The sequence below is a fragment of the Populus euphratica genome, unplaced genomic scaffold (assembly GCF_000495115.2).
Source record: "Populus euphratica unplaced genomic scaffold, PopEup_1.0 scaffold121.1, whole genome shotgun sequence".
Taxonomy (NCBI): domain Eukaryota; kingdom Viridiplantae; phylum Streptophyta; class Magnoliopsida; order Malpighiales; family Salicaceae; genus Populus; species Populus euphratica.
The window spans coordinates 198,233-222,800 of record NW_011499968.1 but is presented as its reverse complement, the minus strand read 5'-3'; the positions used below and the strand labels follow the sequence as shown (position 1 = coordinate 222,800).

The 24,568-nt window shown below is 34.3% G+C and overlaps 3 protein-coding genes across 6 annotated transcripts; 2 read left to right on the top strand and 1 right to left on the bottom strand.

The window, feature by feature from the left end:
* Positions 1 to 5,898: 5,898 nt before the first annotated feature.
* LOC105139078 (uncharacterized) lies at positions 5,899 to 13,688 on the bottom strand. Of its 3 annotated transcripts, none has more exons than XM_011045395.1 (16): positions 13,412 to 13,688; positions 12,524 to 12,608; positions 12,327 to 12,429; positions 12,105 to 12,189; positions 11,808 to 11,894; positions 11,551 to 11,669; positions 10,907 to 11,018; positions 10,322 to 10,692; positions 9,784 to 9,865; positions 9,525 to 9,701; positions 9,395 to 9,448; positions 9,195 to 9,287; positions 9,052 to 9,117; positions 8,406 to 8,452; positions 7,418 to 8,125; positions 5,899 to 6,597 (listed from the first exon to the last, which is right to left on the bottom strand). In XM_011045395.1, the coding sequence occupies exons 1-16, from the start codon at positions 13,526 to 13,528 to the stop codon at positions 6,219 to 6,221; spliced, it is 2,685 nt and encodes an 894-aa protein (XP_011043697.1). In that variant the 5' UTR covers positions 13,529 to 13,688; the 3' UTR covers positions 5,899 to 6,218. The 3 variants fall into 3 exon arrangements, with proteins under 3 accessions (XP_011043697.1, XP_011043698.1, XP_011043699.1); XM_011045396.1 differs by having other exon boundaries at positions 9,594 to 9,701; XM_011045397.1 differs by lacking the exon at positions 12,524 to 12,608 and having other exon boundaries at positions 13,412 to 13,499.
* Positions 13,689 to 15,674: 1,986 nt separating this feature from the next.
* Positions 15,675 to 20,362, top strand: LOC105139077 (serine/arginine-rich splicing factor SR34A-like). Of its 2 annotated transcripts, XM_011045393.1 has the most exons (14): positions 15,675 to 15,905; positions 16,707 to 16,978; positions 17,120 to 17,240; positions 17,755 to 17,820; positions 18,103 to 18,177; positions 18,254 to 18,389; positions 18,542 to 18,588; positions 18,667 to 18,724; positions 18,939 to 18,988; positions 19,082 to 19,138; positions 19,485 to 19,594; positions 19,684 to 19,773; positions 19,860 to 19,902; positions 20,035 to 20,362. In XM_011045393.1, the coding sequence occupies exons 2-14, from the start codon at positions 16,935 to 16,937 to the stop codon at positions 20,053 to 20,055; spliced, it is 918 nt and encodes a 305-aa protein (XP_011043695.1). In that variant the 5' UTR covers positions 15,675 to 15,905; positions 16,707 to 16,934; the 3' UTR covers positions 20,056 to 20,362. The 2 variants fall into 2 exon arrangements, with proteins under 2 accessions (XP_011043695.1, XP_011043696.1); XM_011045394.1 differs by lacking the exon at positions 16,707 to 16,978 and having other exon boundaries at positions 15,677 to 15,905.
* Positions 20,363 to 21,856: 1,494 nt separating this feature from the next.
* Positions 21,857 to 22,768, top strand: LOC105139076 (60S acidic ribosomal protein P1-like). The gene is made up of 3 exons (XM_011045391.1): positions 21,857 to 22,045; positions 22,139 to 22,348; positions 22,546 to 22,768. Exons 1-3 carry the CDS (start codon positions 21,977 to 21,979, stop codon positions 22,594 to 22,596), a joined length of 330 nt encoding a protein of 109 aa, XP_011043693.1. The 5' UTR covers positions 21,857 to 21,976; the 3' UTR covers positions 22,597 to 22,768.
* Positions 22,769 to 24,568: the final 1,800 nt, after the last annotated feature.

Below are 24,568 nucleotides of genomic sequence, written 5' to 3'. Positions count from 1 at the left end.
AGTAAATCTTCGAATTAATCCATTAAATTACTAAATTAGACTTAGATTTTATAATAATAATAAACACACGAAACCCATAGAAAATTAATTTAGTTTTCTCAAAAAATCCATATTAGTTTCAATTTAATCCAACGACCCAATTCCGTCAAACCCCCAAAAGTAACAAAAAATTCCATACATGCCATTTCATGTCATGTACCATGCATCCATGCATGTCACATAAGCAACGATGCGATCGGATGCACCCATGAACGCTGGAAATGCTAGCGTGCGGGCGACCCTAATCGAGCATTTGGTTGTTAGGTGATAGAGTCACAAAAGCTGTCACCGTGCACTGCCGTGCCGAGCAGGTAGATATCGGTTTTTATCTCCTCCTCGAGAAGGGCAACAACCACGGAGCCTAGTGGGCCCACACTTTGTGCTGGTGTTAGAAAATCAATAGTACTGCTAACTGACTGGCCCAATCTCTTATTTTTGTCTTTTCCTTGCCAGTGAGGGTTATTTTGTACTTTTCTCCATATTTTATGGCCATATTAGTTAATGATTTAATTATCGTTTTTTTTAAACATTATTTAAAAATATATTAAATAATATTCTTTATTTTTTAAAATCTATATTTGAATCACCGCGCCCAGATAATTTTAAATTACTAAAAAAATTAATTTAAAATAATAAAAAAAATAATCTTTTTAAAAAATATTCTTAAAACATTAAAATAAATCAGATTTAAATCTTTCTCTAAGACACCGTTTAAATAGGATAATATGGGTAAATAAGAACGGATTTATTTTATGATTTTATTAAAAAATCATAGTTTTTATGTTTTAATAAAAATCATATTGGGTTTTTTTTTTTAATAAGGTGATTAGGTCGTTGTTGTTGGCTAATTGTGCCGTCGGAAATTGACAAGGTCAGCTCATGCTGGAGATTTAACAATACTGCTTTAATCAATATTTTTATTCCGATTAATGTGTTATATAAAAAATTATTTGTTAAGGTTTTTTTTTTTTAATCTGAATCTATGAAAAATAACATGGAAACTAACTTACTTACCGTGCCAATTAATCTGAATCTAAGATAGAGTTAAACCTTCATAAGTTAACACATTTAAATAGTAAATTCAAATTTTATTAATTAATCATTCCATCAATATATTATTCAAACAGTTAAAATTAAATTAATATATTATCCAGTTAAGATTATTAATTTATCAGCAATGTTGAACTATATAGATTTTAATTATTTAAAGGCGTATTCAAATGGTAAATAAATATCGTGTTTTTTTAAAAAAATTAATATAAATATTCAAATTAAATTATATTTTAACTCAACTAATTTTACAATTCTAAATTTAATAATCATTCAAATTATTTGAACTAATTATTTATAAAAAATAAATTTAAACCCCTCAAAATTTTCATGTGTTTAAAAAATGAATCCGGACTGTGTCAATAATAAGATTTAAGATATTTTTATGATATAAATATGTTATTTTTATGATATAAATATGTTATTTTTATAGAGAAAAACCGAGAATAGAATCTTGATTCAGAAACCTTGACCCGAGGAAACCCCAGGTGGCAAAAACAAGAGGCAATCATCATTTGTCAACGGTGGCCTTAACCTGTTCAAGCCACCAGAGAGGAAGGGTGCGGTGCTGCTGCAATGGAATTTGACTGTTCGAGAACCGAACTTGTTGTGCTGGCAGTTCTATCCCTGTCCATGACATCAAACAACTGTATAGATAGATAGATAGACAGATAGACATGAAGACTATCTTAACCATAGGATGAACGTGGAGAATTTGGACAAGGTTTTGACCATGTTTTCTATTTTGACTTTGGTACATGTTTTCCCATTTTAACAAGTCAACCATTGTGATTTTATCACTGTAATTAACATCATTAAATACTCGATTGAATTGTATAGCTCAATACCAATCTCCTTGCAGTCGAGTTCAAAGAAAAGTGATCTTCGGATTGAGGATAATGGTTTATTTTCATGTTTTAAAAGTAATAATTTTTTTATTTTTTATTTTTTATTTTAAATTAATTTTTTTATGTTTCTAGATTATTTTGATATATCATAATTGAAAATAATTTTTTAAAAATAAAAAATATTATTTTAATATATTTTTAAATAAAAATTATTTTAAAAAAACTATAATTCTATTTTCACGCAACTAAAACAAATAATTTTTAAAATAATAAAACATACATTATAATCAACGTTTTAAAAAATTTATTCTCTCAAACAAAGCACATCGATTTCAAAGGGCTTGTTCAATCGTACTTGACATACTATAGAGTTAATTGTTTCGAGTGAAGAAGGTGGTTTATGATTAATTAGGTCTTCTTATTTAACGATCTTTATTCTATCATGAAATGAAAAGACTAATGAATTCACAATGTGTTAAAGTTTCATTACTTATGTTTTTTTAGATAAATTAGTTATTTTACTTTCGAGGTTGGGTTTTTTTTATATTTTCCAACAAAAAAATAAATATATAATTTTTTTAATATGTTTTTTTAACAAAAAAAATTATAAGCATGAATAGAAAAAAAAGGGAACAATATATACTAATAAATACAAAATAAAGGTGTTAACATGTTTATTTAATCTAATTTAGATTATTTTTTCAAACATTAAAGAATATATACGCAGATGTTTTTAATGTAATTTTTGATGTAAAAAAAAATATAATAATAAATAAAAAATTGATATTTGTGCATAAAAAATAAGAATTATAAACTTATATCACACTATAATCTAGATCATAAAATTATAATAATTTTATAAAAATTAAATTAATCATGCAACAACAAACACTAAATATATCCAAAAAATAATTTAAATATCACTCTTGAAATTAATGTTTGATGGCTAGATAATTCCATACTCGTTGTGAAAGTGTAATCACTACTCTTTGATTAAGTTGTATAACATATATTATTAATATTTTAATAATATTTTATTTATACAATTACTAATTTTTTCCATATAAGTAAAAGAAAAATCTATTTTTAAAGGATTCAAGTCATTTTAATATATTTTAAAAATTGAAAACACAAAAACTTCTTTGGACGCCGGTTTAAAAAATAATAATTTTAAGAGTGGCATAGTCAATTCACTGTGCCCTAAACAACATGTAATAATTACTGATTTACCCCCTTTAAATTTAACGATAATTAATGGATTCTTATAAAAATATCAAATTACCCCAACAAGAATTAGTTATATGATGTTATTATATAATGGTAAAATTTTCAATTCACGCGCACACAATCTTCAATGGCAACATTTTCAAGATCTCATCCATACAAATAAAATAATAATAAAAATATACTATTTTATTAAATTTTTTAATAAAAAATATTACTCTACCTAAGCTTTTAAATTCACGTGCTATTCTTTTTTTATATATAAAAAAAACGTGTTTTCCTCGTTAAAATTGAAGAAACAGCCAGCGACTGAAACTGATGGCTGAATTGCAAATGTGAATTGTGAGCACTCTGGGTAGCGGACCCCATCTACTCTTGAATGTGATTGATTCGATTGCCAAATCTCAGCCATTGATTTGTGATGGGCTGTTTTTAAGATTCAGGAACCGTTTGGAACGTGATTCAACTACTTTCCTAAGAAATTTATTTTTTTTATTAAAATTTAATATAATTTATATATTTTAAATTATTTTAATGTATTGATATTAAAAATAATTTTTAAAAAATAAAAAAATTATTTGTATATATATTTTAGTACAAAAGATTATTTAAAAAATAATAGCTATTACAATGTAAAACATATTTTTAAAACAACGGGTTCATGCTTTAAAAAATTAATATATATATATATATTAATTTTTTTAATTAAATATTCTTAACCAAGTATATTAAATTATTTTTTATTTAACTTCAATTTTAACCATACTTTTAATCAAATATATATTTTTCTAATTCAACCTCAACTAAAAATAGTTTCTAAAAAAAAAACTTTACAACAATAACTAAAATACCAAATACACCCATAATCTATGGCAGGACGCCCTAATTATACACAGTTACCTCAAGAAAAGACAACAATAATTTTGTCTATGTTTGAGTCTCTTTCCCCACAGAAGAGAGGTTGGAACTTTGAAACTTTCTTAGAGAGAAGAAACACGCGCACCGATTGTAAATTGTCGGGTCCAAAATAGCAGTACAGCTCTAATGGCCGCAGGAAGATGATCGAGCTTCAGAATGGGAAGCTTTTACGTAAGAGAAATCATTTAGGAATTCATTCATATAGTCGGCAATAGATTCATGATTAACATTGCAGTTACTTTAAATAAATTCAAGAAAACTTCTCCCATGCCTGGCGGCAGGAGAATAAAATACTTCTCATGTCCCATAACATGCATCCAACAAATCATTCCATCAGAACTTCGGCATATAACATTTAAAATTCAAAGCACCCATATTCATTTCTTTCTAAGATATTAAAATAATAATTTTTTTATTTTTTTAAAATTAATTTTAATATTAGCGTATTAAAATGATTTAAAAACATCAAAAAAATATTAATTTAAAATAAATAAATTATTATTTTAATTTTCATGCTTCAAATCGATATGATCAATTTAGTTAGGCCAGTCTTTTAATAACGATACCAGCTTATAATACCAGTATCTTAAAGAAAAAAACACATTGATTACTGTTGAAGTATCAATTTACTTCGATCTCCAAATAAAATAAAATTACTGCAATTTACCCTACAGATTCTTTCGGCTTGAAAATCTTAAAAAACAGCAGGGTTGAAATCGGTGCCATGACTCCAATACATGTTGCTCAAGTTGAGGGAGCGGGGCATGAAATCGATGCTATGAAGGGTGGCCCTGTGCAGCAGCCCCATGTGCTCGGAGGTCACAATCACCAGGGAGGCTCAATGCCATGCCTAAAAAGGCATTGCTTGCAATGGATAACGCATTCAAAGAGGGCACGTAATTGGCAAACCCAAAAATCTTGTTAAAAAATGGAAACAGGGAGAGATTGTGAAACCCTTTGCCTGTCTCCGAGTGTCTGAAAAAAAAAAACAAAAAACGAGATGATCCTTATCTCCTCCACCGCTAGATCTCCACCCTCATGCAATAAATACCAGAGGTGCTTTGATAATATGGCTTGTACTATTGTTTTCATATCACATCAGCCAAAATAATTACAGACGGGAAAATATATCTCGTGGGCATCCTCATAAATCTTTGAAGTGAATGAATTTCAGGTCTCTAGGCACTAGGCAAACATGCATAATCTCTTGGCAGGGTTTTTTTTAACTTGGAAAATAAGAAATCAAGAACAACAAAAGAAAGCACAAAACTTTGCTTCAAGTTTTAAATCAAAATCTCTGACGATTTGCTTAAGTGTTGAATGATTTTTTTTTTTTTTTTACTTTCTTATATATAAGTCTAAAAATGACTTTCAAGGTTTTGAAAATCTATTCCAAAGACCTATTGACATTCATAATTTTTGTTGGAAATTGACATTGACTGGTAACTTCTAATAGAACAGAAGATGGCCCTAGGGCTGCATGACAAAGCTAATCTGACATGATTATCCTTGGGACTCGAGAATTTGACAAAAAGGGTCAGGAAAGAGTTAGTAGCCATATTCCACTTGGCTGCGTGCAAATTGGCGCATGATTTGTTTGTCTTGTAAATTGGACCTTTGTGGGAACCAATCTCAATTTTTGTGGGTCCTTGAAGGGTTTTTTTGCCCCACATCCATGAAATTTGTTCCACATTTCTTAAACATGGGTCGGGTTTCCTCTTGGTCACATCAATTTTTACAGCTCCTAAATTCAAGTTGTCAGATAGCTGGACAACTTCTCGAGTCAAGTCGGGCTAAAACAAAAATTCGGACAGTAGAATAGGGAAAAAAACAAATTAAGCTATACATTGTTGTTTTTTGTCATATCCTACCAATAATACCTTACTGTATATACTCGAGTATTTCCAAAACATACACCATGACCATGATATTACAGCACCAAATTGTTAGCCTCAAGATTTCTTTCTAATTTTTCATGTTAAATTCCTCTTATTCTACATTGCACAGCAAACTCTTCACTTCAGATTTCTTCCTAGTCCTGGTAAACCAAAATGCTCAGAGTTCCGTTAGCTTCTTGCTATTCTAGCTTGTAAAACTACTCGTCATGTATGATGTTATAAATATACGATGAATGGAAGCTCATACTGGTGAGGGTGAGAGTAGAAAATCTGGCTGTAATCTTTGGAGAGGTATCCCACAAAAGGGACAGAAGGGTTTAGTGGGGATTTCTTTAACAGAAGATTTTGTCAACGATTTGAAATCTAAAGGATAACCAGGCAATGTAAAGAGAGTCTCCGGTGGCAATTTGGAAGCTCGTCTACAACAACACTTGCAAAACCATAAAGGGATAGCTGGGCAAACCTGCATGGAAACAGCACATCTTGCCATTTGGTAGATCTGAACAGTTTCGTCAGTATTGTTAGAGCAGTGGCAATGTGTAACTTCTGGAGAATCAAAAGTAACTGGCTCTGAACAATAGATACATTGCTCTTCAACTCCATATTCACTTGACTGAAGCCTGTGTTGAACAAAAAATCACATGGTAAGAGAATAAGCACGGCTCAAATATAATAAACAGAAGCGCCCATTTTGCAGACAAACTTAAATCTTCATAGCAAAGATCAGCATTTCAGCTAGGCCATTCTCTGCAAGCAAGCAAGCGCTTGGAAATTGGAATAGCCATAATTGTATAATGTTTCAAGACTAGCCTTTTAGTTCGACCTGATTCTAAAGACATTTGAAACTCGCAGAGTAAATCATCCACTGCATGTTTCACATAGCAATTCATCTTTTTTATTGATCTTGGTGTCTGAAACAAAGTGCATTTTGATCTATATAACAAATTTTTTTGATTTGCTACCAGTTTTCCTCGTATATTTGTAAACTTACTGTTAGCAGATTGAAAGTGTTAAAAAAAAATTACAAATATTTCCTCCCATGAGAATAAACTCTCGTAGCTAACTAACCCCACTCAATTAAAAGTGACGACTTATTTAACTGAGCTCAGATCCCACTTTTTATGCTTCCACGGAATGGGGTAATTTACGGAGAAGATAAAACAAAGGAAATGATGTCATTTCAGCTTTTATTTTTATTTGAGGTGATGGAGCTCTTTGCATTTATGATAGTTAAAAAAAATGCATTATGCAACACAGGTTCTCTTTTCTTATTCCTCATGTTCAAGAAACGATGCCGTTGTCTATTATTTCCTCCTTTTTCAAGAAAACGCACGGTCCTCTAAGTCGCCCCATCTCTGGCCCATGGAAGAACTGATGAAATAATTATAATATCATAATTAACATATCTTTCATCATTGAGAACAAAATGGTAAGGAGTACCTTCTTTCATGCTTTCTGACTTCTGATGCGAGGACTTTTAGTTGATCCCTAACACGATCATGATTAAGTGCAATCCACAGCTCCATTTGTTTTACTCCAACAGGATACCAAAATCCAGGTCGGGAAAACGTTGTGGTTGAATCAGACAAACGATTTATAAGAGTAGCCAAACTGAAACCCACAAGCCTTTCACGAAGTTCTTGTTCACTGCTAAAAAGAAGCTCTAACCACAAAGTGAGATGCTCCGCTTTGGCAGCCGCTGAACCTCCTAAGTTCACTTTACAATTAATTTCTTCAGCCTCCACATCAGATAGCATCACACGTCTACAGATTATATTAAGGAGGTGCAATTGTCGAGATGTTATCTTTGAGAAATTCTCCGGGATGCATGCCAGAACCTCGCCAATGGAAAGGCCTGTGTATGAACCCAAAAATGTCACAGAAAGCCACTTAACCAGTATACGGTCCACGTACTTTGGTGCAGACTGCTTGAAAGCCAACAGTGCTGCCACTATATCCCAAACAACTAGAGGGTTTTCCAGATTTTCATATTTCGTTAAGTACCATAGAATATCAGATTCCCAATAATTCAATTCATTTGCAGAAAAACCAAGAAAGGCTTCGCTAGTGAAATCAGAGGAAGAAGGAGACAGTATATCCTTCTGTTGTCCACCTATCCAGAGGAACTCAACGACAGCCTTCTGAAGCCTGCACATTCCACAGAAGAGTCATTATTTATGTGGAACAAAGGCAAACAAGCACCAACACAATATGTTTGAATGTTGGTTTATCCTTGTTGACTTATTTCTCTTCGGTATTCTTTTGCTGCTAGCAGTTGGTCAAAAGGCCTTTTCAATTAAATTCAGTTGCACTAGATTCTTTCGACCTTTTCTTAATATCTCGCCATCCACTCACAAGAGCTGATAAGATGCAAGAACTTATGATTGTTGGAATTGATAAAGCATTTTGGCAGAATGATTTGGCTTACCTTCCCTCGTACATGGGATCCAACGAATCACCATCTACATTACGAACCTGCAAATATCAAGAAGCGTTGTTTCAGTAATTAATCTAAAGCATGCATACATATAATATCCCATCATCAGCATCACGGTAATAAACAAATACATTTCTTCTGTTAGAGAAGACAGGAGAGTTTTGTTATTTTTGAACATGACAGGAAAGTTGAGAACATGTAGGCTCAAACCATATGCATCCAAAGGCAATATAAATGTTCAATATTTTAATACGTTTAAAGTTCTGAATTCTGATGGCCAGTACATTATCTAGTTAACAGTTGACAATCTACCTTCATTCTATTTTGGGGACTAAAACTTTCAAGAGATAGGTAAAAGCTAAGCATCAAGTGCAGAAAGAACCTTCTTGATCTTTCCACGTTCAGGAAAAATTGACAGTGACATTTTTCAAACTCAGCTTTCTAAGGAGCCATGTCATGAAGCTCAAAGTAAAATGTGTCACAACCATAATTTGATACAGTTGGGTATAATGAGTAAGAAATCTAAGAATACAATCAGATAATTCCGAGGGGGAAATAAAGCACTTTAATAGAAATGTCGTACACAACTAAAAACATGTAGATGATGAGGGTGATAAATTTAGGTGAAGTAACATACCATTGCAAGCGCAATATTTCCAGGGGATACTGCCACACCAAGGCATGAAACAAAAACATTTGGAAGCTGCAAATAATTTTAAATTTTAGAGCTAGAGTATATATGCTATAATAAATAAACAGGAAAAAAGGTTAACATCATACATCATTTGAGCTCCTCAAACCAGGAGTATTTGAAGGAATCGATACTTCACAAAGAGCACTTCCATGCAAAACCCAAGCACGGACATAATTTTCCTTGCATCATTAAATGTTCAATGTTATGTAATTGATGGACTTACAATTAATCGTATAACTTAAAAGTCAAAAAGTGCCATGACATTGCACAGAATAAATCTTAGTACCTGGCCACAGCTGTACAAACAACATCCATCAAAAGCCCAAGCTAAACCTGTGACCTGATGAGTTATTAAATATATGAAGGATCATCAAAAAGCAGCAGAAGACTGATCAACTATATATTAAGATACTTACAACACAGTCATGAGCATCATATAAACAAGCTTTATCAAATTTGGAGCTGGATATGTCAGCTGTCCATACTTCAAATGAACCAGATCCTTTGCCAACTGCTAAAAGCATTTTGTGCATGGTTTGAACAGGTACCGCCAATGATAGCACTGAAATTGGGATACAATTGAAAGATACAACCTGCTTGGAAATTTAAATGTCAGAATTCACTGCTATGAGTAAATATGCAAACAGAACTGTTGAAGGAGATGACAACACCAACCTCCTTCAGCAGAGAAAAGGCAGCATTATTGGCCCCTGATGGCTCCAGCAACTCCTCACCCTTCCCAATCCAGATCCTCACACTGAAAAGAAAGAAAAATGAAGGGGTTAAAGGTTCTGTCATCCTTAGTAAAAAGGTAATGTGAAGTGGGGTTTGGCTATTCAGGTGCTCAGAAGAATGGCCTTACACCATCAGCATGTGTCCATTCAACTAGGCACCAGTTACAATTGGCATTGTATAAATTTCTTTTCTTCATCCTAAAGTTACTATACTATCAGAGATATTTTACTTTCTCTGAAAAGGGATATGAAGACAAATCGATTAGGTGACACCATTGAACTAAGTGATTCTATAGATTCTAAGAGACATACGACCTACAAACTTGCAGTGAGGACAAAGCTATTCTGTTTGAAACCATTTCCAGCATATCGATGTCAGAACACAAGGTCCATAGCTTACATGTATTAAAAAATAAAATTATCATGGTACTATAAAGAAATTGAAAAACTGATCAGATGTTCTTGCATACCTAACTCACCTCCCATCAGAACTCCCACTAGCCAATAAGACCTGAGGATTAGACTTGGAACCCAGTAATGCCAAACTGATTGTAGTGACCCATGAATTATGGGCTTGAAGAAGTCCAATAAATGTTACAGTAGTAGGGACCCTACTATGCTCAATAGAGTAGTATTGTGGCACATTAATTCTCCAGACAGAGATTTTACCAGACTTCCCTCCAACTGCAAGTATAGAGAATCCATTGGATGAGTCATTTTCTGGAGCTGAACAGATTTTTGATGGCAACCACAGTACTGGTGACCAGGCAATAACAAGTGACGATAACATGGCACAGCGAGAAGCATATTTCTCTGCAGTAATGAGTGGGAGTGTGCAGTTCCCAAGGACCTGAATATTAAATAACAGGCAGAAACAAGGTTTCAAAAGGCGTTTCCCATGTCAGATTGGACAAGAAAATGCAAACTATATAGTTACATATTTAAGTTCCCATCACTATAGAAAGGGAGGAGAGAAGGATAAGATAAGGGATTGTTTCTTTCTTTCCTTTCCCCTTTTCCTTTCCTTTCTTTCTTTCTTTCTTTTTTCCCTGAGAACAGCTTACCTTAGTTGTCCTCCTTCTGTCTATTTTATTTTTCTGGTCAGATCCAGCAGTGGTGCTCCCCCTATTTATAGGATTTGATAGCTGGGTCTGAAAAGTTTCTGAGTCCTTAATTCTGTACGGTCATTGAAAAAAGATCTAATGAGTTGTAGTTAAAATTAAAGAAATATCCAAGGAAACAGCAAACTCAAAGGATTCTTCAATGTAAGTTCTCATTTGCCAGATAAAAAACCGGTTGGGGTAATACCAAAAGAAAGGAAAGTTCTATTCTTGTCAGCTCAGTTCCATAGAGAAAGTGGAGATGAAACAGAAAGGAGAACGATTTAAGAAAAAGAAAAATTCGGTGCCCTTTCTTCTTTCATCCCTGAACCCATTTTAGAGATAAATTTGATGGTCCACATGAAAGATGTTAGTTAAAAGCATTTTCAACCATTTCTTACTTTTCTCTTCATAAACAAAAGAGTGCAATATTAGGAAGCTATAAAATTTTCCTATTCAGTTTTCTCTTGTTGTGAACTCGACAGAGGGCAAAGAAGACATATATGCAGTTTTCGTCATGTACTTTGAGAGACAGTAAAGAGTTAAGGCAGTAGAAGAATCTTCTAACCAAAAATGAGGGGAGTAAGAAAAGGGAAAGAACTATTTACTTGTAAGTGGTAACATTCACTTTCCTTCGCTTGTATTGCTTTAATGTGCCAGAGTTTGGCAAGTCATTAGCACAGGATTTTGGTCGCTCATCAGCACATCCTTGGATTATTGGATGCCCCTGGGGGAAGACTCAAAATATTAAAGATATTAACAATAATGATAACAAAAACAATCCTTGGATGATGCAGCAACTGGGAATATAATCAAATGGTAACCAGACAATTCAAACCAGTTGATTTAATAACTGAGAACTTACATGGGAGAATTCAGAGGGGGTATTATCTAACTCCCCAAAATTGATTTTAGCAAGATAATCATATAGCCTATCTGATATATCCACAACCTACAGGAAAGTGCAAGATTGATAACTGTGATCAATGCATATAAACATGATGAACATCCCAAACCAAAAATTATATTCCACCATTACTTGCAAGCATCATATCTATTAGATAATCATTCAGTAAATGATGGTTATAAAAGGAAAAAAATTTCATTGACTTTTCAATCCTCACTACAATTTAGAAAATTGCATTAATAAGTGCTTCATTACCTCTACCCACTCGGCACTAAAATCACAAAAAGGTGGACGGTAAATCTTAACACGCCCTTCTACAGTGCAAACAGCAAGCAAGCACCTGCATAGAATTACATTACAAATGGAACACCATTAATTGATCAGCTCAACCTTTAAATGAACTTAGTTCAAGAGGAGCAAAGTCTGTGAACATTATCGTGACAACTCATCATATGACCAAAACCCTTAGATTCATACCCATAATTTGGAGCCATTCCAATTGGGGACCATGAAATTGACCGAACACATGGACGACGGTCTCGAGATAATGCAGCGGGCAGCATGCAGTTAGTGAATAAATCTGCAAGCATTCCGAATAATAAAACAACATGTTTAACTGTGTAAATCAAAAGGCTGAAACCTATTTCTCAAAAGAACTAGTAATAAAGGCATACCCTCCCTATTAACACAACCAATTGGGTATGGTTCGCATGTCGGAACTCTGATCAAACCTCTTGGTCCATAAGGCACTGCTGGATTCTAAACCTCACAAAATCACAGTAATCAATAAAAAATTACTAGGAACTTAAGACATTAGAATAATAAAAGCCCAAATTTCCACACCTGAAATAGAAAGCCTCAAACTTTTTACATCGCATCTACTAAAGAAACGCATAATAAACTCCAAATTACAAAAGTAACTATCAGTATCATAGCAGCACTAACAAACAAGTGAAACACAAGAATCCAAACAATAAAACACCAATATCCCTTTAACTATGACGATGATGATGACCAATATCCCTTCTATCCAAGGAAATTGTTGAATTTCCTTGGCTTCTTTCTTGTAACTACTAGTAATAATACTAACTAATTATGCAACACCAAAAACATAAACACTTCCATCACTGAATTTGCTAAGCTAAAATCTAAAAAAAATTGAACTTTTTAGTTGCATTCACATAACCACAAAATCATCTCCAGATACAATAGTAATTAGCATATGCAGCAACTAATTAAGAAAAAATAAGGAATTAAAAGCTAAAGTTAAAAAAATAGCTTCAGATTTTGTTCTTGCAATTACTAATAACAATAGTTACTAGCTAAGCAAAACCAAAAACACACACAAAAAAAAAGCTTCCTTCTGAATTGGCTAAGCCAAAATTTAAAATTTTTGAAACTTTTTCAATGCGTTCACTATATATCCACACAATGTACTCTAATTACGATCTCAATTAGTAGAATCAGTAACTAATTAACAAAAAAAGAAGCTTCGATAGACTGCATTGGCTCAATAGACTGTTATTAGTAGCAAGAGTGAGTAAATAGAGAATGGTGATTACCAGAATGGTGACGAGGTGAGCGGAAGCGACTGCGATGAAGTTATCGTCGGACCAAGCAATGGAGTTTGGGTACGACGGCGACGCCACTAACGCCACCGCCTGGAATCGCGACGCCATTGACGGTGACTGATTCTGCACGGTTAAAGTAGAGTGAAGAGAGGAGGTTTTTTTTTTTTTTTTTTTTGGTGGGGTTGGGGGGATTGGAGGGAAAATTAGGAGTTTTATTATTTGCTGCAAAACCCTAGTTCGAATCCTGAGTTGGTGCTTCTATCTAGAGAGGCTGTCTTCTCTTGTTCTCTCTCCTTTTATTCCCGTTAATATTTTTCAATATAAACGACACCGTTTTCTGTTCCTCTATTGATCCGGATAGGGTGATTTGGGTCAGGTTAATATTTGTCATTGAAATTTTTTCTTGAGAAAGATCTTCTCATAAAATTAAAATAAAACAATATTATTTCAATATATTTCTAAATAAATATTCTTTAAAAAAACAACCTCGATTATACTATCAAATATCCCGTAATTTGTGACGCAACTTTGCTGATGCTTCGGAGATGGAGGAAGTGGTTGGCCCATGGAGAAGGATGATAGAACAGCCAGTCAGATCAAGAGAAGTCCCATGAGCACAGAAACAACTTTCCATGTTTACTCAGTGATCATTTCCAGGTCCTCGTCGTGCCTCTGCTCTGCTCTCATCTCCCTCACCCAGCTCCATTATTTTCATTACCTCCATTTGCACTTTACCTTCTTCGATTCCAGGCAGTCTCCCAATACATTCTGAGCAGCTCTTGTTTCGAACCTGCAAATTCACCTCCTTCTCCTTGCCAATGCCCTGGAGTTTCTTGCTTTCCCAACAACAGCCTTCAAGCCAATGCCTAAAACCTTTCAGGATCTGGACTTCTTAGAATCGCGAACAATTCCATGTTTCCCATCTCTGCCTCCCAAACATCATAGCAACGTTTGTTTCGATAAAAGCAGACCTTGTTCTAGAGATTATGCATTTGGTAACTTGTTTCGATTAAATTAAACTAGATAAATGGCTTGTAGAAAAAACAAAAAAATTTCTTGAGTCCATGTTAATTTTTTTCAAGGCATTTTCAAGGTAAAAAACACCGAAGCTGAAATCTCATTATCTTATGAAACCATTTAATATAAAAATTGATTATTTTGTTGGTTAAAATTGATACCAATGATATTTTCTCTTTATATTTGGAATTTGATGACCTTATTCTCTCATTTCTCAAATCATGGACTATAATATAATAAAAATAAATTTTTATATTAAAATTGAATTGAAAAAAATTAAAAAATCAAATATGTAAAAGTTTTAAAGTATGAGAACTAAATTAACTTTTTGTATGAATTTTAAAATCATTGTTAATAATTTATTAAGCTTTTTATACTCCGGTCTTTTTTTTTATATAATTTTATCCTTGTCCAGCAAATTTGATTTATTTGCCCTTCAATTTAACCCAAAAAATGCAATCATGTAAAAAATTTTAAAAACCAAATTAAAAAAAAAAGTAAATTTTTGAATAATAAATCCATGTAAAAGAGTGAACAGTGATATGCGCATTGTAAAAATGTCATATCTTTTAGATTTTTAAAAATTAATTAAACTTTTTATATTTTTAATAAAGTTGCCGTCATTGTTTTAACTTATTTTAATATATGTTCTTATGGGTCAGGATAGTTTTGAACATTCAAGTTATCACTTACAACCCAGAGTCAATCTAGCCCAATATTGGGTGTCCAATCGCATGGGTTGATTATGTCCATCAAAGTGTTTTTTTTAATTAAAAAATTATTAAAATAATATAATTTTAAAAAGAAGTATATTTGTTTCCCTAATCTACCATTTGTTTTAGTAATTATTTTAGAGCATGTTTCATATTATAATTATTTGTTTAAAATATTTTTTATTTAAAAATATATTATTTTTTTATTTAAAAATATATTAATTTTTTATTTTTAAAAACTAATTTTTAATATCAAGACATTAAAAAAATTTAAAAACATAAAAAAATTACAAATAAATTAAATTTTTATTTATTTCAAAAACCTTTTTTCTCTGAAAAAATAAACCGTGGCTACAAAAACCTTTTTTCTCTGAAAAAATAAACTGTGGCTTACCATGTTTTGTTGAATTTATCTCCTTTCATAACATGAGAAAGTAGTTTGACACGTGTTTCATTTGATTTTACCGCTTCCGCGTCTTCTACCTTAATATATACTAACCAATAGCTGACAAGCAATCATTGTTTGAATCGCCAAACAGGCCTCATCTTATAACAAGGGCTTATTATTACACACGAGGAAAGTGAAGTGTGTGATTGCAGCCAAAACGCAGCATCGGCCAAAGTTTCAAGCCTTGAGACAAGGAACAACAAGAAACCCTAGCTAGCTTCTTCGTTCTCTCTCTCGAAACCTCCGCGACTAGCTTCCCGACTCGCTTCAACTGCTCGCTCCGGCATCGACATTTCTTTCTCTCTCGGTACAATGATCAATAACCTAGCTCATCTCTCTCTCTCTCTCTCGAACCTCTTCAAGTTCATTTTAGGGTTTCAAGATTCCAATCTTCGATTGTTAAACCCTAACAACTTCCAAAACTTGAATCTTACAGCAACTAATTGAATTACTGCACAATAATTACGATTAATCGACTGTGATTTCTTGCTTAATTGTTATTCAATGCAGTTCGTGTTCTCTAGAGTATTTATTCTTAGTATTTGTAAGTTTTTTTCATTAAAAACAAAATTAACTTTTATTTTGATTGAAATTGAGAAGATGGTAATACTAACTGACTCCTTAACATATTGAAAACACTTTGATGCTCCGTTCGAGCTATCTAATTGGATTAACTCGAAATGTGTGGTGTGGGTTGAGACTGCTTTTACTTGATGTGAGGACGAGCTTAGGAAGTACTAACTGACTAAAGTAAGGCAGAAGGAAATGGGATGCGAGTCCATAGTCTCGTATGGCTGTATAGACTAGTTGTTGTGTGCTTGTTTTTTAAACTTTGAACGAGAAAGGCCAGATTGTTTTCTGAATTACTTACTTAATGAATTGTTGAGTTGGTGAATTTAATCTGAGAACAGAAAAGTCTTACAAAGTTATGTGAAAGCCAGATGCCCCCTAGCCTCTACCCGAGGGCGACTTGAAAAGGGGGAATTTGGGGGTGTATTTGTAATTTACAGGGTTGTTTTGTTCAATTCTGATTGAAAAGCGAGCTGAGTAAGGTATATAAATAAATATGTTACTTGATCTCTTGACACAAATGCTTTCTTTATGATAGATGACAAGCGCTTGGACAAATTTGAGCTTTGCAATCATGCATAGGGATATAGAGAGGGAGTGGGAAAATCAGGGTGGAGTGGAGTTATGAGTATTATTTTTTATAACTGGAGATTGTTGCTCACACTCAGAAGAGCTATACATCTGCAAAATATTGTGGAATGATGAGGAGACCAAATATATATTTCCAATTTATTATAGCTTTGGAACCTCTTGGAGAAAATGAGCGATGGAGCTTGTGGAGCGTGGTTCACATGGAGGATTGCTCTCTTGGTTTGCTTCATAGTTTTTGGTTTTGCCATACTTTTGTTATAGTCATAGTACATGCTGATGATAAATGCAACATAACCAGATAGAGTTGTTTTCGTTTCTGGAAATGTTCCTTTATTTATGCAATGCATTTGCATCGTGCAGCAAAGGCTTTGCTATATTCTTCCGATACAAAAAAATGAGTGGTCGTTTTTCTCGTACAATCTACGTTGGCAACTTACCTGCAGATATAAGAGAATCGAAAGTTGAAGATCTGTTTTACAAGGTTTGTATTAAATGTTTTCATGTGAAGCTTATACTCTTGTTAGCAGAATAATGAGATTTATTCATTTTAAGTTAATTATACGTGCACCATTATCATTGCTATTAACCTCAGAAATGATTATTTTTTCCTACTATTAAGCATGTACATGCCTGCTTGCTGTTTATCACTATTTCCTTGAGTGATGCTATATATTTCCAGCATCCCATGGTCACCTCAAAACATATCAAAAGTTCATCCAGGCACAGCTGTGCTTCCGATCAGCGGATTCAAATATTTAGAAATTTAAGCAATACATTGCTTGTCTGTATACTGCTCAGAGGATGAACAATATGCGTGCGTATAACTTATGCAATGCTCGCTGTTTGCACAATAACATATAGATATGTTTGTGTGTGTGTGTGTGTATATGTATATATAGATGGCATGTTTAGTATTTTCTATACAGCTGCAATTTAGCTGTCCAATGGTTTACCAGTATGGCTGAGCTCACAGATTTTGTTATTTGATTTTGCAGTATGGCCGTATCCTGGATGTTGAATTGAAGATTCCACCTCGGCCCCCTTGTTATTGTTTTGTCGAGGTAGTGCTCTTACTACACTTGATATCTGCAACATATGGAGCTAGGTAGCCATCTTGTATTTTCTGGATGGAAAAAAGGATAGCGCTTTGAATTATCTTTTGGGGCCATTGTGTGCATTGTTGGTTGTCTTGGGTTGCAACAAGAGTGTAGATTTGTTTTGAGTCTGGGGTGGGGAGCAACAACTTATTGAGAAAATGCTGAAGCTATCCTAATTATCTCACCTAGAGCCCCCCTCTCACAACTGGAACCTTCACCATTGGACTCGTGGTTTTTTGTTTGCAGTTTGAGAATGCTCGGGATGCTGAAGATGCAATAAGGGGCCGTGATGGCTATAACTTTGATGGTTCTCGTTTAAGGGTATTAACTGGTTCCAATTGTTTCTCTATATATCTTTTACTGCTCGCCTCTTTTATTTCTCATTGTTACTATGCAGGTTGAGCTTGCCCATGGTGGTAGAGGACCATCCTCAAATGATCGTCGTGGTGGGTATGGTGGTGGTGGTGGTGGTGGAGGAGGAGGGGGTGGGGGTGGGGCTCGACTTGGCATCTCACGCCATTCTGAATTTCGAGGTTTGTTTGGGGAATATTTTTTTTCTTTATAATAGATTCAGAGCAATAAATAGACACTGTCCTTCCAAAAACTACCCTTCTTGCATATGGTTTGAACTAGTTTCCTTCCAAGTAACCTGGATATAATTCTAAACCACATATTTGACCTGCAGTTATTGTTCGTGGTCTTCCTTCTTCTGCTTCCTGGCAAGATTTGAAGGTTGGAGAACTTCCAATGCTTAACAAACAAAATTTATCTGTTTATTTACCTTGCTACTTAGTGATAAATTGATTTCAGGATCATATGCGGAAAGCAGGAGATGTGTGTTTTGCTGAAGTTACTCGTGATGGTGATGGTATGCCTCTTAGAATGCTGTAACTTCCCATTCCTGTTCCTGTTTTAGCTTTTTTCTTGAAATTCATCTAACTGGCGTTCAATTTCACATCCCAATTTGGAGTGAGGTGCAAAGTATGCTTGGATGCTGATATTGGAACACACAGTGTTAAATATCTCATGAGCTGCATGTCTTCATGCTGCTACTGAATTGAAATTTTGGACTTAACATTCAGGAACTTTAGGCCTTGTTGATTATACAAATCATGAAGACATGAAATATGCCGTGAGTTGTTTCTTGGTTCAAAAAAAAAAAAAAGGCTTGGGATTGTTGTTCTTTCCTCTTATCTAACAGCTGGCATGGGTTTATGCTATTCAGATTCGGAAACTTGATGATACTGAGTTTAAAAATCCCTGGGCCAGAGCTTATATTCGGGTAACCATTAAATCCAGCATTTTATCTGTTGAGTTGGTAGTAAGTTAATTCAAATATTTGAAAATGGTTTTATAGTGCAGAACTGTCTGAAGCATGCAAATTTTCCCTGTTCTCACTTTAATTATACCTAGCGGATCCTTACCTCACTCCCTCCATCTTCTATTTTGGAGTTCTAGGAATTGTTGAAAACATCAAGTTTCGAGGCCTTTTCTTTTCATACTTCTCTGTAGAATAAAAATAGCTCACTATCTTCCACATGGAGATGCTTTGGACATATATTAAGGAAAATATTTTTTAAAAGATGCCAGGCTCATTTAATAATTGCTGTTTGTTCTGATCCGTAAAGGTGAAGCAATATGAGGGCTCTCCATCAAGGAGCCGAAGCCGTGGGCGGAGCAGGAGCAGGAGCCGAAGCAGGAGCAGGAGCAGGAGCAGGAGTCCGAGGAGGAACCGAAGGTGTGTGTGCTCTTTTATTTTTTCAATGGCATTCTACCTTGAAGGTTTCTTTTTTCACCATGAAGTGATAGCTGTCTGTTTTTATGCAGCAAATCATTGGAACGATCTGTTTCAAGGTCAAGGTCAAGGTCAAGGTCAAGGTCAAAAACTAGATCTGCTTCACCTCTCAAATCATCCAGGTAATTAGTTTCTTTGCATCACATTTTATTTGCTGTTTTTCTTGAACTGAGGCACCTTTTGTCATTCTCTTGTATTGAATACGCAGACCAAAATCAAGGTCCAGGTCGAAGTCTGAATCTCCCACCAAGGCAAGTCCCCCTTTGATTGGTTAATCAAAAAAGAAAGGGCAAATAATTTTTTAGTTATTATTTTGTTGTGCGCGTGAGACTTCAATACAGTGTCTAATAATATACTCAGTATAAGCTCCTCTCTCTTTGCAGGCACGGTCAGGCAGTGCCTGACCGCTTTAAACTCCGTATCCAATCAGACTGTTACCTGAAACTTCTTCGATGTAGAAAACTCCTGAGGCCTGCCTGCAAGAATATCGAGGGGCCTGTTGTTCTAAATATCCAGTCAGACTGTTACTTGAAATGCTTTGATGAAGACATGAACTAGTAGTGTAAGGCTTGGTGGTTTCTTGTCATTTTGGATTGCGGATTTTTACCTTAAGCTTAAACCGAGTATTTGTTTATGTTGGCACTTTTGTGTTGAATTTGGCTACTTCCCTTCCATCAATTTAAATCAGTGAACATTCAAGTGTGTTATAGTATGACCTGTTACTTGTCACTTCAGTTGCACTGATCTGTTAATACAAATCGACGGTGCCGTCATTTTGTTGTCCATTACCGGTGGAACATTGGTGGTGAAATGCCATGGAAAATGAAATGGGACCAAGTATTCTCACCGGTGGTGATGAGAGTGAGCGGATGTGTCAATGTTTCCTTCTCTTCTTGCACCGCCTGTATGTGCGTGAATGTACAAATTAATAGCCTTGTCTGGCATGTTTTGGATACAAAAAGGATAAAAAAAAAACGTTTAATTAGATAAACGAAGATAAAAGATGTAAAAGTAATTAATTTCTTGAAAATTTTTGGAGTGAATTCTTCTTTTATTTTTAATATAGAAAACACATTTAAATAGTAAGAGAAGCTTCTCTTGCAGTTGCCACAATATCATCCAACGGTTGTCACAACATTCCATCTCGGTCCCGCATCTCAAAACCCCAGAACATTCCATCTTGGTCCCCCATCTCAAAGCCCCGTTGATTAATCCTAACTCTTGAGGTAAAACATTTTTTTTTCTTGGAAGATATTAGTTTACATGGTAATAAAAATATTTTTTGATGTAATTTTTTTAAATTTTAAAAAATTATTTGATATTATTATTAAATTCAGTTTAATAAGTTAATTTTAAAAACTTGTAACACGATTATTTACCTAACTCGACTTTAAAATTAATCTACTAATCTATTAATTTTGATGACCAGTAAAAAATATAATTTGATTTTTAAAAGTAAATAAATCAAGATGATTTTTTTTGATATTGTTATCAAATCTCATCCAACATGTCAACTTTTAAACCTCTTAACCCGACTCTATTTAATTCGAGTTTAGATTAAATTTGTAAGAGTTGTTCTGACGTGATCTAATTGATTTGATAAATTCAAGAACTAGCTGAAAATACTTGTAAAAAGTGTTGTTTGTCTTTAAAAAAAATTCTAGCTAATCTTTTTTTAATATTAAACATTAATGTATTGGATTAACTTAGACTTTGTGACTTAACCTTTTAAATCTGCTATTTAGATGATGAACTCTATTATATTTAATATTTTTTTAAATATTTTTTACTTTATAATATAATAAAAAAAGATATGCATGTAAAATTAAAAATAAATGAAATATTAGGATTTTTATTTGAAATTGTACTAATCTTATAAGATAAAAATTAAAACAAAATAAGAAGAAAAATCCAAAATCAAGCAAATATATATATATAAGACTCAGGTGAAAGGAAAAAAAAGAAGGGAATGCATAACTCAGGTGGAAGGAAAAAAAAAGAAAAGGGAATGCATAAAAAAAATAACTATCTTCTTTACTGTTTATTTGAACATGGAAATAAGTTATGGTGATTGTTGCCCACCATTGACAGATGGACTCCACCAACCAAGGAAGTTAGGCCATGGAATCCATCTGGGCTCCACAAATAATTTGCAATAAGGGCTCATTGAACGTACTTGGGCTGCCACAAAATACAGATGAAAAGCAAAACCATTTCTTTCTTTCTTGCCGCTCTTCCTGAAACCCTAGTCCTATCTATAAATGCAAATCAAACTCTCTCAAACTCCCTCCGCAGCAGCAGGTCACCAAGCAAATCACAGCAATCATGGCTGGTAGCGAGCTTGCTTGCATTTACGCTACCCTCATCCTCCACGATGAAGACATTGCCATCACTGTAAGAAACACTCATAACAAACACAAGTTGGTTTTTTTCTCCCTATAGTTTTGCGAAGAAAACTAATGTTTTTTTCTTGAAATAATTATGCAGTCAGATAAGATTGCTACGCTGGTGAAGTCAGCTAATGTGACTGTGGAATCTTACTGGCCAAGTCTTTTTGCTAAGCTTGCGGAAAAGAGAAATGTGGGTGATCTTATCATGAATATTGGCGCTGGTGGTGGTGCTGCTGCTCCTGTTGCTGTTTCTTCTTCTGGTCCTGCCGCTGCATCTGCCGCTGCTCCGGATGTTGAGGAGAAGAAGGTAAAGTTAATGGTGCTGTTTTTTGGTGTCGAAGTCTTAAATCGAGTGTGTTGTTTTTGTTGTGATTGGTTTTGCTTATTCGTCAAGGTTTGATTTTCACGGGAATTTTAAATGAAATTGCAGGTTTTGTTTTGTGGGTTATTTGAGTTTAGAGAATTTGTATTTTGTTTTGAGATTTGGTTTTTGTTTACGTGCAGGAGGAAGATCCAGAGAGCGACGATGATATGGGATTCAGCTTGTTTGATTAGGTGCTTCTTTCCATTGTTATCAACTGCAACACTTTTGGCTTCTTTATGAAATTAGGACCGGCTCCTAAATTGCAATTTGGTGAAATTTTGGTTGATGATTTGAGAATTTCTGACTGATTGACCATTAATTCTTTCTAGTAATACAAGAATTTTTGATGTTTTAGCATTATAACTTGCTTGTGTATACCAATCATGATTCAGTTCTCAACAAATCTTACTTGCTGGATCATAGTTCAATGGTTTTGTTGTTTCAAAGCTTTCAAATATATCCGACTAAGTTGTTATTTACTCTATCATAGTTTAGGATGTTATCCAAGTTTGATGTTCATGGCGTTGGAGATTATCCAAGTTTTGGAAACCTACTAACACAGTTCACGATGGAAGAAGATTTTTTTTATGCAATAGTTTTCCAGTTGTATTCATTACTGTGGCAATGCTGCATTCCTAATAGCATGTGCTCGAGTTTCTCTTTGGTTCGAACTTCAGTCATCTTTCCACTTGTAACAGCTAGGAGATGATTGTTTTGCTAATTTCAAAACACCACAGAGAAGAGATCTAGCCTCCTCAACAAAAACCGAACCTAATCTTGAGTCCAAAAAGATCGTGCTTCAGCATGAGAGCTTGAGAGTTTTGAAGTCGGTATCTACAGTGGAAAAATAGTCTCTTTAATTGAACACTGAGATTTGAGTTGGAAGAAATTTTAACCATTTTTTCTGGGCTAAACTGCTTTAATTTACTAGCAAGGGCTATGGAAAATGATGATTGGACATTGCTTTGGCATGCCTACATGGAACCCACTAAATCAATCTTTCTAACGTATAAGACAAGAACATTAGCCCTGTCAGGATGCACCCATCTGTTTAATACATAGTTTGTGTTCATACCAAATAAAAAAATGATATAGATTGGCCCGCAATTAATTAAAATTAATTTTATTTAAACATAACTTCCTTTTATTTATATAAACTGAGGGAGTAAGGAATAATTTACTCATATATATCTTGGCAAAAGCTTGCCCACAACATGGTATGCACAAGTGCACCGAACAAACTTTCTTGATCAAGAAAACACCATGAACACCGCCACTATATGTTGTAAAAAATCATGCCGCCAACACATAATTGGAACAAGTAACCGGTCAGTTCTCCACTCTCCTCCACAATTTTATGTAAACTTAACTAACAAGTGGCTTGTTCAAACTATAATTTTAAAACCCGATCTGATTTAGTGAATTAATTCGAAATCTTAGTAACTGGAGGCATAGATCAGAGATGACCTGCTTAAAAATTTAAGTTGACTTACAACCCAATCAATTTGAAAAAGGCTTGTTGATTTTTCTTATTTTTATATTTTTTTAAAATAATATCATTTTTATTTCTAGAACATGTCTTGCCGAGTCAGGTAAAACCTCCTGTCCAAACACAACCGGAGAGCGCCGACTCCAATGTTCGGCCAGAGAACGATGCCCTTTCCTTTTCCTTTTTTCATGCCTAACGCCTAAAAGCCCCCTTTCTGCCCTTTGCCATTCCGAAGTCTCAGAATCCGTTTACAGTTGATTTGTTGGTGGTAAGTGAGCCGCTCCAGCCGCCTTTGAGATACTGGGGATTGGGAATGAGCTTCATGCTCTGGCTCATAGTGAGACCTTGATTCCGGGGAAGGCGGTGAAAGAAATGAAAACTATCCTCCAAAAGCTCACCTTAAAGTGGGGCAGGCTAGCCTGTTAACAGATAAGCCTCATAAGCAACATAACCAACAGAAGTACCTATCTGGGTCGCCTTGTCGTCAACAACAAAGAAGCCTTCTTTGAGCTTGCAAAAGGTGAGTTTCCAGCTCAGTTTTGACATGTCCCAAAGCACCCCACGTAGGTGATTAGTCAAACAATGGGTGCTCAACTTGCAAGGGGCAGTTGAAATATATCAGTGTCCAGTTTGCAAGCAGTAACTGGACCCAGTCATCCTTCGGTCCAACCTCT